At 37.9% G+C, this 17,270-nt stretch overlaps 2 protein-coding genes across 3 annotated transcripts; both read left to right on the top strand.

Annotated features, from left to right (window-relative positions):
• The first annotated feature begins 418 nt into the window (after positions 1 to 418).
• On the top strand, positions 419 to 14,104 carry aldh1l2 (aldehyde dehydrogenase 1 family, member L2). Its single transcript, XM_077544988.1, has 23 exons — positions 419 to 644; positions 1,613 to 1,757; positions 2,657 to 2,891; positions 3,617 to 3,782; positions 4,678 to 4,779; positions 5,871 to 5,960; positions 6,110 to 6,244; positions 6,721 to 6,846; positions 6,943 to 7,034; positions 7,263 to 7,407; positions 8,356 to 8,475; positions 8,586 to 8,713; positions 9,055 to 9,205; positions 9,469 to 9,539; positions 9,631 to 9,736; positions 9,862 to 9,949; positions 10,037 to 10,130; positions 10,210 to 10,309; positions 11,163 to 11,261; positions 11,487 to 11,652; positions 12,391 to 12,496; positions 12,587 to 12,786; positions 13,474 to 14,104. The coding sequence occupies exons 1-23, from the start codon at positions 597 to 599 to the stop codon at positions 13,527 to 13,529; spliced, it is 2,769 nt and encodes a 922-aa protein (XP_077401114.1). The 5' UTR covers positions 419 to 596; the 3' UTR covers positions 13,530 to 14,104.
• Positions 14,105 to 14,441: 337 nt separating this feature from the next.
• Positions 14,442 to 17,233, top strand: LOC144035316 (uncharacterized). 2 transcript variants are annotated; one of them, XM_077544912.1, is made up of 4 exons: positions 14,442 to 14,853; positions 15,821 to 15,999; positions 16,084 to 16,165; positions 16,259 to 17,233. In XM_077544912.1, exons 1-4 carry the CDS (start codon positions 14,724 to 14,726, stop codon positions 16,471 to 16,473), a joined length of 606 nt encoding a protein of 201 aa, XP_077401038.1. In that variant the 5' UTR covers positions 14,442 to 14,723; the 3' UTR covers positions 16,474 to 17,233. The 2 variants fall into 2 exon arrangements, with proteins under 2 accessions (XP_077401038.1, XP_077401037.1); XM_077544911.1 differs by having other exon boundaries at positions 15,821 to 16,165.
• The last annotated feature ends 37 nt before the right edge of the window (positions 17,234 to 17,270 follow it).

Here is a 17,270-nt window from a genome sequence, read left to right as displayed (position 1 = left end):
CTAACAGGAGCCCAGATTGTTGTTGTTGTTGATATTTATGATCACAAGTGTTGCCTACATTGTCACAACGGTAAATTTGCATTTCAAAAGTTGTACATTACTTAAAGATTTGAAATAGTAAACATATTTAGTTCCTTTCATTATATTATACTATGCTGCAGTGCTTAGATTTTAAACGCCAACTGAATGTAAACGTGAAAATTGAGTTTAGTGTAGAACGCAAAACGTATACTGTACCTCATTTGTATAATGTACTCATTCGCATTCATAATTGGAACATTATGACGACAATCCAGGAAGTGTAGGCGCTCCTGCAAAAAAGAAAAGAAAAAAAAAGTCAATGATTATCAAGTAAATTAGTAAATCAACCCGGAGGAAAAAAATGCGCGTACCCGCGGAGGCGGAGACAACAGCGAGACCGCGCACGCACACTGAATAGCACATTACGTACGCTTTGGTGCTACGTGCATGTGAAGAGATTCAAGTCGCTCTCTCACTCTGACACGTAAAAGGTGGTCATTGTACATTTGTTGGCAGCTAACGCAGTTTTACAATCTTTTATTTCGCTGCTCTTTTCATACACACAAAACGGCGGCATGTTGTGGACAGCAAGCCAGATCTTCAGGAAATTTTCCTCCTCTTCTGTGAGTAAATCATTCCAACTGCTTTTGCTGTATTAATACAAAGTTGCCGTTGTTGACTGATGGGAATGTACTTGGTTTTAGCAAGTTTAGATTTCTCCCCTCCATAAACCTGCGTACGTCTCCATTCACATGCACTGTAATTACAGTACAGTACACACAGTGCAAAACGTAGAGGAGTTGCATCAGCACTGCTTTTTTTTTTTTTTTTTAATCTGGATGGTCGGGATGCAACCGTGCAGGACTTCTTGACAATATTGGACATCGTGTAATCACAGACTATCAAAAGATATGTTTTAACGACGACTTCTTTCATTTCAAATTTCACCGAAATGCCGACATAACGGTGAATAGTAGCGATGAACAATTTGCAACATGCTATTTGACACCGGCTGCCTCGTGCACTTGACAGGGCCAACTCAAAAATCTGCACGGGAAACTCGAACCGCTGTTCCCCTTACACGTGTCTTGGTCAAATGGGGAGGGTGTAGACGTCATCGTCATTCAGCCAGTAGCTTTTCTCGGCCCTGCTTCTGGCCAATGGCAAATGCTTATGATAAGTAGACCTGATGACAAAACTGGAAATGTGGAAGGCAAACATCTTGATTCTTGGAAATGCAGTGTTGGCAACAAGTGCACGGAACTGACTGAGTGACAAACACTTAATCATCATTCCTCCTATTAAAACCTATTGAGAGAGGGGAAGAAAAAAAAACTATGCACCATGCATAAAACAGGTTCTTGTTAAATGATGTGGAAGTTGGAACAACCCAAAGAAATGTTCATTAGTCAACCTAATTATCAAGGCCTGATTTATCTCAGGAAAAAAACACACAGAAGACAAAATATGCTAAAACTTACCCAAATAATATAAATGTACATGTTTATTATCAACTTAAATACCATATAAAAAAATACTTTGGAACTCAGTATAATGCCTCCAAGTAATTTCTTTGTCCGTGTCATTACAGAATCACTACCAGAATAAGCTCAAACTAGCTATAATTGGTCAAAGTTTGTTTGGCAAGGAGGTGTATAGCAACCTGAGGAAGCAGGGTCACAAGGTGGTAGGCGTGTTCACTGTACCTGACAAAGATGGCAAGGCTGACCCCCTTGGTAAGTAAGAACAATATTTGTTTTCATATTGTTAGTAGAAGTAGATGAAAGAACATATCTATAAATATTTTTTGATGGACCTGTTGAATGAGTTTTTAGGCATTGTTCAACTTGCTGACCGTTTTTGGCTCTCACTCCAGCCTTAATTGGCGCAGTCTAATAACAGCTGTTTGGGCCAAGCAACTTTTAAATTAAAGGTGTATGGGAATATCAATTCCATGTTAATGGTATTGTCTCCTCTCGTGCTGATCGACAACTAACCAATCAAAGGAAAGCTGTTAAAAAGACCCAATCGGAGAAAAGCTTATTTACATATTAAATATTTCCTATAATGCGAAAACGGCTTTTTGAAAATGTCCTTTTTATGTATTTTTTTTAGGCGTTTGAGAATGACTACTGTAAAAAAATATATAATAATAATAATGATAATAATAAAACAAAGCTAGAAGCTTACATAGTGACAGTAGTAGCAAAATAATGTATGCTTATTTACTGTCTGTTTCATTATTTATAATGAAAGACATTGGCTTTTTCAAACTTGTTAAAATGCGGATTACATTGCCACCGCAGGGATGCAACTCCGTGGCAATCTGTGGACACACGCAATGTTTTTACACTATTCTGTGTGCTGAGGTCACGTGACATCACACTGACAGGGGTCGAGAAAGATTTTGTGCTCCGTTTTTAGAGCTACCGGTGCGCTGCGGTCATGTCATGCTGACACTGACCAACCTGTGATTACACGCCTTTCCCTCAAATGTTTGTAAAGGAAAGATAAGCATGGAAAAGGGTTGGTCCACTGGCCGGTTTGTAAATTGTAACGATGACAGTTTTTGAGAGTAACCACATTTCAGCGAATGACGATAGAAAAGCCAATCTTTCTTACCATGCCGTTTCAGCCCTGGCAGCAGAGAAGGATGGCACACCAGTGTTCAAGTTCCCACGGTGGCGAGTTAAGGGAAAGCCCATCCCAGAAGTAGTCGAGGCCTACATGGCGGTGAATGCTGAGATCAATGTGATGCCTTTCTGCTCTCAGTTCATCCCCATGAACATCATTGATTCTCCCAAGCACGGCTCCATCATTTACCACCCCTCCATCCTTCCCCTGCACAGAGGAGCCTCAGCCATCAACTGGTAAGGAGGACTGGGTGGTTAATGAGAACCGCAATCCTATGGAGGACCAAAACTGCCAAAATTCTAAATAAATAAATGACTAAATAAATAATAATAATTATATATATATATATAAATTATTTATTTATATATATATATATATATATATATATATATATAAAATTTATTTATTTATGTATATATATATATATATATATATATATATAAATAATTTATTTATTTTTATATATATATATAATTTATTTATATTTATTTATGTATGTATTTTTTATAATTATTATTATTTTTTAATTTTCATTTATATTTATTTTTTGGGATTAAAAATTTGAATTATATATATTTTTTATATCTGTTTTTATTGTCACTTTTAGTCATTAAATTAAATTTATTTAGTCATTTATTTATTTTGAATTTTGACAGTTTTGGTCCTCCATATAATCCATTGTTTATATTATTATTGGTAGTTTGATCAAAAAAACAACCCCAACACATCTGGTTTTGCTATTTGTTGACAAGTCAGTGTAGTACAGTTAGAGGCAAAATGTTTTCACATTGTTTTAACTCATCAACTAAAACTATCACTTTCATACCATTGAAATGGTGCTTGCAAACAAAACCACTTTCTAAAATGAAACCAAGGAGTCAAAGAAGGGCATCTTGAAAAATCCATTTTATAGAGTAATTTATTTCTTACTTTGTATATTTGTCACTGTGTCATCCATCAGGTCCTTGATCCACGGTGATAAGAAAGCTGGTTTCACAATATTTTGGGCTGATGATGGTCTGGATACCGGACCAATCCTGCTGCAGCGGGAGTGTGCTGTCGAACCCAATGACACTGTGGACACACTCTACAACCGTTTCCTCTTTCCAGAAGGCATCAAGGCAATGGTAACCATTGAAAGGTCATTTTGGTCATTCTGTTCCTGCTGTCAAGTTGTCAAAACTCACATGATATTTTGAAGGCGGTTTTGCTTTCGGCAGTGCTCATGTACCTGATGGAAAGCAAATACAAGCTAGCAACAACTAATAACGAAAGCACATAACCAAACAAACAATGATGCAATACCATTAAACTAATATTTGCATTTCTCACATTTGTCGTTAATAAACAAGTTCAAGTGGAAAAGGTTTGGAAAGTTTGCTGACTGCCGAACAGGGGACAGTAAAAATACTAGTAGAGTTTAGAAAAGCTTTAATCGCAATTGTGACATCAATGGACACTCATTAACTAAAGGCCTAAATGCTGTGATAGAACTTTTGGGCTTAGCAAACAACGACTGAAGGTGGCAGCAATAAAAACCTCTGGTTAAGAAACTCAGGGTCATGTCCATGGGTTCTTGAAATCGGGCAATAATTAACTGTCAAAAAAACAAAACATCCAGGAATTTAAAGTGATGACTAAATTTATATTCAAAATCGTAATACAACTACAGCAACACTTTGATGCCAGAGTAGTCTATTATCCAATTGGGAATAAATTAAATAAAACATTTCCATAAAATCCTATGAATAACGCACACTCGTGTAAAATGTTTTTAAGGCACATTTTTTCTTGAAAACTTACCAGATTCTTATTGAAAGTTGTGGTCCCATTTTAAAAATAAATAAAAACCAACCCGTTGAATGAATAGTTTTGAAACAAAATCTGTCAATTGTTGCCTTTTAGTGCTAAAGAAAATGATATATAAAAAAGGGGAGGGGGGGGGGTAAAAAGTGCTATAGAAAATGTATGTATGTATGTATGTTGTTTGAGTAATTAATCCCAGTGTGTTTGCCATTGTAGGTTGAGTCAGTGCAGCTTGTTGCTGATGGCAAGGCCCCGCGAATTCCGCAGCCAGAGGAGGGTGCAAGCTATGAAGGCATTCAGAAGAAATCCAATGCCAAGGTGAGGAATCTCATAGCAGCTGGAATGCAAACGTTCAACACAATCCCTTCCTGGAGGCTGTTTGTAGAATTGATTTGTTCCTGGGCTCCAACTTCCCCAATTTGCCAACAAGCTCACTGTCTTAGTGAGATAGTCCAGACCAGTGGCAGGCAAGTTAGCAGAGGTCATGAGTTCAAATCCTTATCAGGGGAATTCAGGATGCTGGGATAGGCTCCAGCATAACAAGTGACCTTAGTGAGGAGAAGCAGTTCAGAGGATGGATGGGTGGAGGAATGAGTTCCTTGCCTCTATTTCTAATGTTCTTACTTTAAAAAAAAAGGTTAGTTTTCTGTAATGTGAAATAGCAGTTAGGTAAATAATTTTAAAAATATATTTAGTTATAGTTATTGATTACTTTACCCCCCAAAAGTAATTTGATTAGTTATGGAATTACTTCTTTAGAAATGTAATTAGTTACCTGGAGAAGTAATTTGTGTTACTTTTTTGTAAAACCTTGTAATATGTCAAGGAATTTAGATTTGTGAACAAGTTTCAAGGGTCATTGACATAGAGTAAAACAGTGAAATTGGTACTTTATTTAAAGTAAATGAATATTTATTGGGAACTTGATGAATAAAAGTTTCAAAAGCAAGTGCTTTAAACTCAAGACTGCTTTAAACTTAAAACCTTGAAAGTGGATGTAGGGGATTATCCACCACCACTTACTTGTCTGCTACACTTGCAGTTACTGATTGTTTAATTTTGACGTTCTTGTATAAAAGGCGAAGAAATAAAATAAAATAAACCCACGAAATTCTGTCTTGGTTGGAAAATTATAACTCTCAAAGTAACAACATAAAATGCCCAAAATACAAGAAACACCCGTCAAAAATTGTTTTCTTCCCCAATCAGTGACACCTGTCTCCCAGCGGAATCCTAATTAAGTAGTCTCTGGGCACCTGCTCATTGCTCAGGCAAACAAACAAAAAAACACTGCCCCCCAGTGGTTGGAGGCAAATACAAATCAAACATGGGGCTCCTACAGTGGATAAGAATAAAGGACATTTACCTGTGATGGACATTATGCATGTTGACTTTTTTTCTTCCATCAGATCAATCTGGCTCAGCCAGCTGAGGCAATTCACAACTGGATACGTGGCCATGACAAAATCCCTGGCGCCTGGACTGTTATTGACGGCAAGGTGCGTTTCTTGGAACACGTGGAATCACACACCTTTCTAAAAGACATTGATATGGATACAGCATGTAGAAGAATAAAAGTATTGTATAATGTAGTCTTAATTGAAAGATGCCTGTTCAAAAGTTCAATTCAATATTTCTCGACCCCCAGCCCGTTACCTTATATGGTTCATCAATGTTGCAAGGATCAGTACCACCTGGCCAGCCACTGGACATCGAAGGAGCAGCCAGCCAAAGCCTGGTCACAAAAAACGGGCTTGTCCTAAATGGAAGTGATGGAAAAGCAGTGAGTGCCACTATCTTACAAAATGAACGAACATACTTTGTCATTACAGGTCTGCCTTTCTTACCTCTGTATTGAATTAGACTTTTTATTTTTATTTTATTTTTATTTATTTATTATTTTATTTATTTTATTTTTATTTTTATTTTTATTTTTATTTTTATTTTTATTTTTATTTTTATTTTTATTTTTATTTTTATTTTTATTTTTATTTTTATTTTTATTTATTTATTTTATTTGTATTGTTTTTTATTTTATTTTATTTATTTATTTTTTGGGGGGGAGGGGCGAGGACTTTGGCTGAGACAGCTACAGTAGTCCATAAATACTTTCTTTATTTTCATTTTATCGTAACTGTTATTTATCCGGCCAAGCTACACACAGCAGAGTAAAACAAAGCAAATAACAAATACAAATACGATAAACTGCACAATGTTATAAAGAATTTGCTTTTCTGTATTTGTCATGTTTGACCTTAGGTTCTCGTGAAGAATCTGCAGTTTGAAGATGGAAAAATGATAGCTGCTTCAAAGTACTTTTCCACCGGTGAAACTCAGAGTGTGGAATTAACTGACAGCGAGAAAGAAATAGTGACGGAGATGAGGGCAAGTCTTCATGTTGTTTTCTAACATTTTATCCACTAATCCGTCGCGTTGCGTATCCGAATTAGGTGTCCTTTACTGTAATTGTTTTGATTACAGAATATCTGGAAGAGCATTCTCAGTAACGTCCCCGCTATTGAGGACACTACAGACTTTTTCAAGTCCGGAGCTGCTTCCATGGATGTGGTCAGGTAAGGAGAAATAGTTGGTACACATCTGTTAATAAAAAGAAACAACAACTTGAAACTGGAAAAAATACCGGTAATAAAAAATAAATCAAATAAAAATATCCAAGGAAATCACTTTTTGCATTTTAAATGAATTGTGGTACAACAGAATAGTTGGGGGGAAAAAATTCCCGTTTATGAAACAAGACTGGACCAAAATTACATAGACCATATTATTATTTACTTGTCCAGGTTAGTGGAGGAGGTAAAGCAGCGAGCTGGTGTCCTCCTGCAAAATGAGGACATTTACATGGCAACCACTTTCCAGGACTTCGTCCAGATGTTTGTGCGTAAAATGAGAGGGGAAGAAGAGGAGGATGAACTAGTCATTGACCATGTAAGTCCACAGATTTCTTACAATTGTAACAGCTGTGGCCACGTTGGGCTATTGGTGCGGTAATGGCACATTGGAATTGGATTTTTTTTTTGTAAATGCTATAAACGTCTCCGCTGGATGTGCCTGGACAGTTTTTGCACATGTTCAGGCCCTTATCTGTGGTGCCTTCTCATGGTTTCTTCTTTTTTCCCCCAGAAATTGGATTTTGATTTTTTGGGGTTGCCCGGATGAGGGTTTTAGATTATGGCTTGTCGCCAGTGTTTGTCAATTTAAAGCAAAAGTCAATTGTGTGTTGCCTCTTTTATGTGTTATTTTTGTACAGACAAGGTTTAATATAGTAATAATGTTTATTGTTTCTATTCATGAATTAAAGTTTTGCTACTTTTGATACTAAATTATTGTAACTTGGTGACACTCTTAGTAACAAAGGCAGGCAGTCAGTGCTATATATATATATATATATATATATATATATATAATATTACGGGCTGATTTCAAAACAAATGCTGCCTGCGGCCCACCGGGAATTGTCCCGGCTCTCCAGATTGGCCAGTCCAGGCCTGGCTGTGGTTTAGCGAAAAGAGGAGCATGAGGCAGTTCCTTAAACAACTTTACATTCGCCAAGTAGAATATTTGCGGCAGCACTGAAATATATATTTGCAAAATAATAGTCAATTAAAAGTATTTATTTCACCTGGTTAATGTGATTTTATTTTTATTTTTATTTTTGCTCCTGAGCCTCGCTGTCGACGTGATCTTCGTTTTTACACACAGTTTAACCCGTGAGGCATGAGAGATTTTATTTTTTCTTGGATTTACCCATGGTTTCCAAAAGCTCAATAAATCTTGGCGTATTCCACATACAGTATCTGAAATTCTTGCCGTTGGTCTTTGTGGTGGATTTATGACTGATATTACAGTACTGACTGATGTGCTGCATTCTACCAGGTAATCAAGGACGTTAACAACATGACAGTGAAAATGCCATACCAGTGTTTTATCAATGGCGCTTTTGTGGATGCTGAAAATGGCAAAACCTACAATACCATTAATCCCACCGACGGATCGGTAAGCGAGCCGAGATGCTGAGATTTAAAAAAACAACAACAACAAAGCTCATCCGTCTTTTGATCCAAAGTACTTCATGGACTGTTTGTGCTAATCCCAATTTTTACTAGGTAATCTGTAAAGTGTCTTATGCTTCAGTGGGGGATGTGGACCAGGCAGTGGCAGCTGCTAAACAAGCATTTGATCATGGGCCCTGGGGCAGGATGAACCCAAGAGACAGAGGAAATCTACTTTATAAGTGAGTCGTCCAAAAAGGATAAATATAGCTGTGCATATAGCTCTTCAGTAAACCATGAATAATGCGACTGTAGAAGACTAATACATTCAAAAACCGAATAACGTGGCCTGAAATATTGTACAAGAAACACTGTTATCATTTTTCAAAATTATATTTTCTTACACCAACAGATTTGTTTGATGAGGAAAAATTTTAAAAAATCTTTTGTAGATGCACTTTGTGGAAACAGGGTTTATATATATATATATATATATATATATATATATATATATATATATATTTTTTTTTTAAACAAAATATTGTTTAACCCAAAAATGTCTGATTATTGTCTTACCTTATAGACTAGCAGACTTGATGGAGCAACACCAAGAGGAGTTGGCCACTATCGAGGCAATTGATTCCGGGGCTGTGTACACGCTGGCCCTGAAAACTCACGTGGGCATGTCCATCCAGACGTTTCGCTACTTTGCCGGCTGGTGTGACAAGATACAGGTAAAAAGGATTTCCATCAGGTTTTCGCCACAGAAACGGACGTGCAAGCTGTGTACATTTTTACTAGTCATTTTCCACCCAAAAAACTGAATGAGTACTTTCATGTAATACACGTAGATCTGGACAGAAAGTGATGATGAAATGACGTCTGCACACACACAAAAAAAGTGACTTGACTTTCAAGTCCCGGCAACTTGAGACATGAATGTTATGACTCGATGTGTGACTTTGCAAATGCTCGATCAATACACTTCTGTGTACAGGGCAAGACAATTCCCATTAACCAGGCCAGGCCCAACCACAACCTCACCTTTACTAAAAGAGAACCAATCGGGTAAGTTTGATGGAGCGGTTCGTGAATTTCATTTCATTGAATGTTTCTGTTTGTGTTTATTATTCTTGTTAACGGCATTTTTCTGTATCAGCGTTTGTGCTATTGTCATCCCTTGGAACTACCCCCTCATGATGTTGGCATGGAAAAGTGCTGCCTGCCTTGCAGCTGGTAACACGCTTGTTCTTAAACCTGCACAGGTGATCATACGCAGTATTAAGAATGCACTAATACAGCAGCCATGATTCTCTAAAAGGCTAATTCAAGTATGCTTGAGCCACATTTTGTGTCATTTATTAATGTCGTCAATGTCTCATATATGTAGGTAACGCCATTGACTGCATTAAAATTTGCTGAGTTGTCAGTAAAAGCTGGTATTCCAAAAGGAGTTGTCAACATATTACCAGGCTCAGGTAACGGGCATTTCACAAAACATAATAGAACACCTTACCTGTTTGAATTTTGAATCTTACCGAATGGAAGAAATTGCTCTTCTGTAGGAGGAATGGTGGGACAGCGAATGGCTGATCACCCAGATATCCGGAAACTGGGTTTCACTGGTTCGACACCTATTGGCAAACAAATCATGAAAAGGTGTGACTTGATAAATAAGAAATATGCTGCCCATTATTTCCTGCCATTGATATTTGACTGTTGTATTTTCTCCTTGAAGTTGTGCACTCAGTAATCTAAAGAAAGTTTCTCTGGAGCTGGGAGGGAAGTCGCCTCTCATCATCTTTAATGATTGCGATATGGACAAGGCTGTTCGCATGGTGAGAGAATCACTTTTTGTTGTTTTTTTTATTTTATTTTATTTTTTATTTTTTTTGATTAGTCCTTAACTCATTCACTGCCATTGACGACTATAGACATAAAAATTAATGTGAACTATTTCTATTAGTTTAACATTTATTTCATTTCATTTCATTTTTTTTATGAAAAGCTAGATTTTTTTATTGTACATTTATGACAGATATAAAATTATCATGCAATTAATTACAATTAAACACCACTTTTTTTTTTTTTTTTAATTAGGCCCGTCAGGCGATTACAATTTTTAATTGTAATTAATCACATGACTTCACTTGTTAATTAACAATTAATCACAAATTGTATATCTGTTTTTCATACTCTTGTTCGCAAAAGTGGAAAAAAAATTAAACTAATAGAAATAAATGAATTTTTGACGTCTATAGCCGTCAATGGCAGTGAATGAGTTAATTAGTAAAACTATAACAGGAATTAAAAAAAAAAAAAAAAAGTTTAAGCATTTATTTGTTAGTGTGTCTTGTAATTACAGCATCTAATTTCGTTCACCCAAGTTAATGTCACTAAATGAATTAGCAAATAAACTCCCCTCCAAAAGTTATTGGACCAATGAAATATATTTTGTTATTGCACAAGTATTTATTTAAATTTGTATTTGATACACAGTTTAAAAGAAAAAAAATGTTTGTTTTTTATAGAGTAAAAGTATTGATCCATTACAACCAGAGTGAATCACAGAAGACATCTTAAAAGAACGTTACCATGATGGTTGGATGCAAATTTTAAGATCCATGTCCTTGTAAAAATATCAAGGGCTTTCTCAATTCATTTCTAAAATTTGTTATCTTCTTCTCTTAGGGTATGAGCTCTGTGTATTTCAACAAAGGGGAAAACTGCATTGCTGCTGGGCGCCTTTTTGTGGAGGAGTCCATTCATGATGAATTCATCAGCCGTGTGGTGAGTTTTTGTAAAATTGGGGAACAGAAAAAAACTGGGGTCTGCATGCCTGCATTGTGTGAGCTGTTTTTTGCGTAATGTACGTACTACATACGATATCAAAATAAAGCCGAGTGAAAACGTAACTTCCTCTCTGGGATTAAAATCTGCCCCCCCCAAAAAAAAAAAGACTGACAAGAGCGATGCTGTTAAAATTTAAACTCTGTATTCATCCCCTCTACTAAGGTGGAGGAGTTAAAGAAAATGAAGATCGGGGACCCGCTGGATCGATCCACAGACCATGGACCTCAGAATCACAAAGCACACTTGGACAAACTGCTGGAGTACTGTGATGTTGGAATAAAGGAAGGAGCCACGTTGGTTTATGGCGGCAAACAAGTGGACCGACCAGGTACATACAGCAAAAAAAAAAAAAACATCCATGATATAAAACTATTATTTTTGTAAATGCAAAATGCTTGATACAGCTCATATAATGGATAAGAAAAAAATTGCAAAATGCTTGATACAGCTCATATAATGGATAAAACAAAAAATATTGTACAATCATCTAACAGTTTACTGATCCCTTTGTTTAGTTACCAAATCCCGTTTTTCCTATACTAACAACTAATAACAACTTTAACGTATCTCACAATGGCTAAAGATGTACATACATCCTTTTCTTTTCAGTCTGCATACGTTAAAAGCAAGATTGAAGATAGATACATAAAGTTGTCTTTGTAAACTCTTCAGCAAAATGACGTTGTCGCTTGCAGTTTTACGCTTTCAAATTTATAGTAGTTGTGTGCCGCCACCATGTGGCCAAAAGTGGAATTACATTCCCAAAACAAGCCCAAAATTCCATAAATTGAACCCCACCAAAAAATCTAATTAGCCAGACAGCGAACCCAGGACCCTAGATGGAGGCAGTTTTGCTATAAATAAGTAAATAAAAATAAACCAATCAAAATCAGACTTTGCTTCTGATTTGTGTTTTAAAGAGCAGTTTAAGTAGACGTACCAGTAAAACATGCTTCCACTCTGGTTATCTATTTTTTTTAACATATAGGGCAAGACACATTCAGCTTTGCACCAACCGTTTTGTATAACTTTTCTGTGTTAAAATACTAACTTTTTTTTCTGACAGGTTTCTTCATGGAGCCCACTGTGTTCACTGGTGTGGAGGACCACATGTTCATTGCCAAAGAGGAATCCTTTGGGCCTGTCATGGTTGTGTCCAAATTTAAAGATGGGTTAGTAATCAGAACACTCTCTTGCTGGTATTGTCTTGTAGATTTTGTGTAAAAAAAGTCTTCTTATGCATACGTACTGACAAATTCCAGGGATGTGGACGGTGTGCTCGAACGAGCCAATGACACAGAGTACGGCTTGGCTTCAGGTGTGTTTACCCGTGACATAAACAAAGCCATGTATGTGAGTGAACACTTGGAAGCTGGGACAGTATTCATCAACACCTATAACAAGACTGATGTTGCTTCACCTTTTGGAGGCTTCAAGCAGTCTGGCTTTGGGAAAGACCTTGGTAAGTTGTGGCAGGGAATTGACCAGTCTTTCGTTTCAACTCTTCTGTCCGTCCATGTTCCTGTTTGTTTTGTCAAGTCACGTACATTTTCTTTGAACAGCACCAATTCACAATAGAAGTTATCTGGAGACCATTGACTAGGTCATACCCTTTTAGTACTATTATCATAGCAGTCCGCTTGTTTTTATTGTTTTGAGGTTTTTATTTTCTCGACGTAAAGCTCCGCTCCTCCGCTTTCAGATACGTTGCGAGCGCAAATGGGTCCGTGAATACGTTCATTTGTAAGACATGCTCCACACATATAAATCTGCTAGCTACCGTAGTGTATGTAAAATCGATGCAAAACTCTGCTTATCCGCTCTCAGAAACCGTTGGAATTACGTTGATAGCACAAATAGTTCCGGAGTTACGGTACTTTGAAATTACGCCTATCCAAGACGCGGGACTTCCCCCTCCTTCACACGTGACCATCTGTTAGCTACCGTAATGTATGTGGTATCCACGTAAAACGCCGCTTATCTGATTTCAGAGGCCGTTGGAATTACGTTGCTAGCGCTAGAGGTTCAGGAATTACGGTGATTTGAAAAACAAGCGCGTTGTCCTGTCGCCGCCGACAGCTTCGGATTTGGATGGTTAACAGGATATTTGTGTTGCGACAGCGCTAATGGGTCGCTTTCTCATTCACAGGAGAGGATGCGCTCATGGAATACCTCAAGACCAAAGCAGTGACGGTGGAATATTGAGACACTTTTTCACAGGATGTCTAGCACAACTTAATCAGAAGGAACTTAAAGCTCCATTGAGACAGCTAGTGCAATTCAGAATCATTTCTTCTGATCTTATCATCATTCGATCAAAACCATGTAATCTAATTACAATGGTCTTAATTTTCATAGTGTTTTAACCAATTTGTATTAGACTTTAGTCTTTTTCAGAATGGCAGCCCTTTGTAATCTCCAACTTGTTTTATTTGTCTTGATTTTATTAGGTCTGAGGAAAAAAATCAGATTTGAGCTAGCATGATTCCAAACCACAGTGGGATGTGGTTTACAATTTGATACAGATCAGATTTTTGCAAGTGCTTCAAATGTACAAGAGTACATATGTGCAATATATGGGAATGTGTATTTAAGAAAATGAATCCTGGTGCACATTCATTTGTGGAAACGGTGCTCAGAGCAGTGCGTAAGTCTTAGTGTGTGTGAGTGTGTTAGTGAGTGAGTGAGAGTGAGTGTGTGTGTGGAATCGCAACCTGACAAGCGTAGACAACGCTTATGCTGCTGCAAAAGTTACGTTCCAATAAACAGTTCAGACAAGATATGTTTTCGTTGTAATCTTTTTACAGGTATGCTTTGTACTTTTTCAGGACTCAGAGGAGTTAAAAAAAAGGAAAATAAATACACCCCCCCTCCCAAAAAAAATTACAAGTCGAGAAATATGCTTCAATAAATCTCAGTCATTTGTCTTTCAGCCTCACTATGGCGTTAATTTGTGCTAGTTACCTTAGCATAATTACCAGTGTTCATCAAAACATGCTTTTGTGCACACTATTTACCAAATGGTGGCAGAAAACTTAAGTTAAACTTGTAAATCAATGCAGTAATCACCGCAGACCGCTGGGTGGCGGTAATGTACAGCTTGAGTTTGCGAACCGCCGTTTATGCTATACTGACGAAGAACCACCACGGGGCGAAAGAAGCCAAAAGGCGCTTCAATATTTTCCTGAATTTGTAGCGAACGTGCTAAACCTTGACCCGGGCAGTCAATTACCACTTCTCTGCACTAAAACACTACCTGTTTAATTTTCATGTTCGCTTAAAGTCGTCTCGGTGCGCGCCGAAGCTTAGCTTAGCCTTGTTTGCTTGCTAACCGTTAACAAGACGTGTTTGTGATCTCAGCAGAGATCAAGTGTGAGCGTAAAGTGTTTTGATTGTCGTATGAAAATGTTTACAAAAAGGATAGCAAAGAACGAGGAGGAACTTTGTGAAGCAAAAAAGGACAACGAGCGACGATGTCAAATGCTGGACGCCGTTGGCAAGATGCGGCCAAATATTGTCCACGGAGCAGGTCCGGTCACTTCTTACTCTCACTTGTTTAGGAAATGCTTCCAATTATTACATTATTAATATGCTGTCTGTCCATCTTGTGGATTGTTGTTACCTCTCTGTTAATGGAAGGGAAAAAACCCACAGTAGTCATGTAAGTAACGTTTTTGTCTAAAAATCACAAGGTAGGTAACTGGCATCCAAAGTCACAATTGTTGGATTTTCTTGCAGAGTTTACACCCCTAACGGAGGCGTTGAATTGTATGTGGCTTCATTAAAAAAACAAAAACAAACACAGAGCCAGTTAATCGTTTCTTTGGTATGTGTGGATGAAACATGGGCATTATTAAACACGTTTTATGTTTTTTTTTATAAAGATTCCAGTGATAAATAATACTGTGAATAATCAACTAAGTAAAATAAGGACCGACATAAATTCTAAAAGAAAATGGAAATAACGCATATTCAGCATTTTAAAATGAGCGCAGAACTGTCAATAATTATTGATGGCATTTCAATTGAAAACAAAATACACAAGTTTTTTTTTTTTAGAGTTATCTTTTCGTGTCTTTGGAGTTTAATTGAGGGGTAAATTGTAGGGGTGCAGCTAACTATTATTTTACCAGAAGCTATATACGTTTGCAAAGTTCTTCGGGCATCAGTAGCGGAAAGATTGAGGTGAAACATGTCGACCTCCTGTACGTCGCAGCGCAACCTATGTAATATAATTAGCCATTACTAGACCAATCGTAAGAATACTAGCATGTTGCTAGCTTGCTGGTGCAACAAAAGTAGCACAGAGGTTGCCTTGACGTCAATCTCTTTGCACGTAGGTGACTTAAATCCATTGCGCCATGTCCAGTCCAGGAAAACTTTTTTTCTTTAAAATCCATGATTGTCAGTTTTGCTATTTACTCATTTGAGTGTGAATTTGGACTGTTATTCAATCGAAACTGCTTATTCCACATCTTGCTGTGTGTGTTTTGCAGACCTCAGCGAAGATCTTGATTCTCAGCAGCAGGAGCCAGAGTCCACCCACATTAAGGTGGAGGATGAAAAGCACCCATACATTAAAGGAGAGGAAGATCTGGAGCTCGATTGTATTAAAGCAGAAGACGAGCAGCAGCAGCCCCCACTTCTCAAAGAGAAACAGGACAAGGACCCTAAAGTTGAGAAGCCGGAGCGCGATTGTATTAAAGAGCAGAAGCAGCCCCACGATATCAATTTGCCGTCGACATTTGTCTCTTTGCAGAGGGAAGATGAAGGTCAAATTGAGGGGAACAGAGGGGCGGAGCCTCCAAGAAGCAGCTCATGTCAACACATGACAATGGAAGGTGATGGCTACTACTGTGAAGAATCACAAGCCGACGGCCTCTTGGCTCCACTGTCAGATAGTGAGGACATCACGTCACACTCTCTTCACACAGATCGTGGTGACAAACAGTCTGAAGGTGGTACGGCATGTCACTCTGACAACAAGCGCTGGAAATGTTCTCAGTGTGAGAACGCTTATTCCTATAAGAACCATTTGAAACGACATGAGAATACACACTGGAGAGAAACCTTTTGCCTGCTCAGTTTGCGCTCAAAGATTCTCTCAGAAAGAAAGCTTATCACAACACATAAGTACACACACCGATGAGAAACCTTTAGTCTGCTGAGTTTGCGGTCAAAAGTTCCCACATAGAGGAAGTTTATTACTACACACAGGCGAGAAACCCGTCGCATGCTCAATTTGCGGTCAGGGATTTTCTCGGAATGAAAACCTTTTACAACACACAAGGACACACACTGGTGAGAAACCGTTTTCCTGCTCAGTTTGCGGTCAAAGGTTCTCTCATAAGACAACCTTAAGAAGTCACGCAGGAACACACAACTGGCGAGAAACCGTTTTCCTGCTCTGTTTGCGGTCAACAATTCTCTCAGAAGGGAAACTTAATACAACTGGCGAGAAACCTTTTACCTGCTCGGTTTGTGGTCAGAGTTTCTCTCAGAAGGGAAACTTAAGAAGTCACACAAGGACACACATTGGCAAGAAACCTTTTGGCTGCTTAGTTTGCAGTCAAAGATTCTCGCAAAGATGTCATTTGACAAAGCACACAAGAACCCACAACTTTTTGCTGGGTCGGACTACCCCGTCCAGTTCTTCCGACAGAATCCAGGCATCGTCAGACCAGAGGGCCCCTTCGGAAAGTCAAATGTCCTAACCTTTAAGACACCGGTACGTAATCTCTGTTGGAATAAATCATCGGGTCAAGGAAAAATGGGCATTGGAATACGGACATGGACAACACTGTTTCAAATGAATTTGACTCCACTTGTCCTGATGTCATCACGCAATAGCTACTGCTGACAGAGCTTACCTGCAAAATATTTGCTTAATAAAAATCTTTTAAACATAATCCACATATTCTACCAATGTTGTGTTTTTACATCAAG

Source organism: Vanacampus margaritifer, chromosome 15 (genome assembly GCF_051991255.1).
Source record: "Vanacampus margaritifer isolate UIUO_Vmar chromosome 15, RoL_Vmar_1.0, whole genome shotgun sequence".
Lineage (NCBI taxonomy): Eukaryota > Metazoa > Chordata > Actinopteri > Syngnathiformes > Syngnathidae > Vanacampus > Vanacampus margaritifer.
This window is presented reverse-complemented; position numbering and strand designations above follow the sequence as displayed.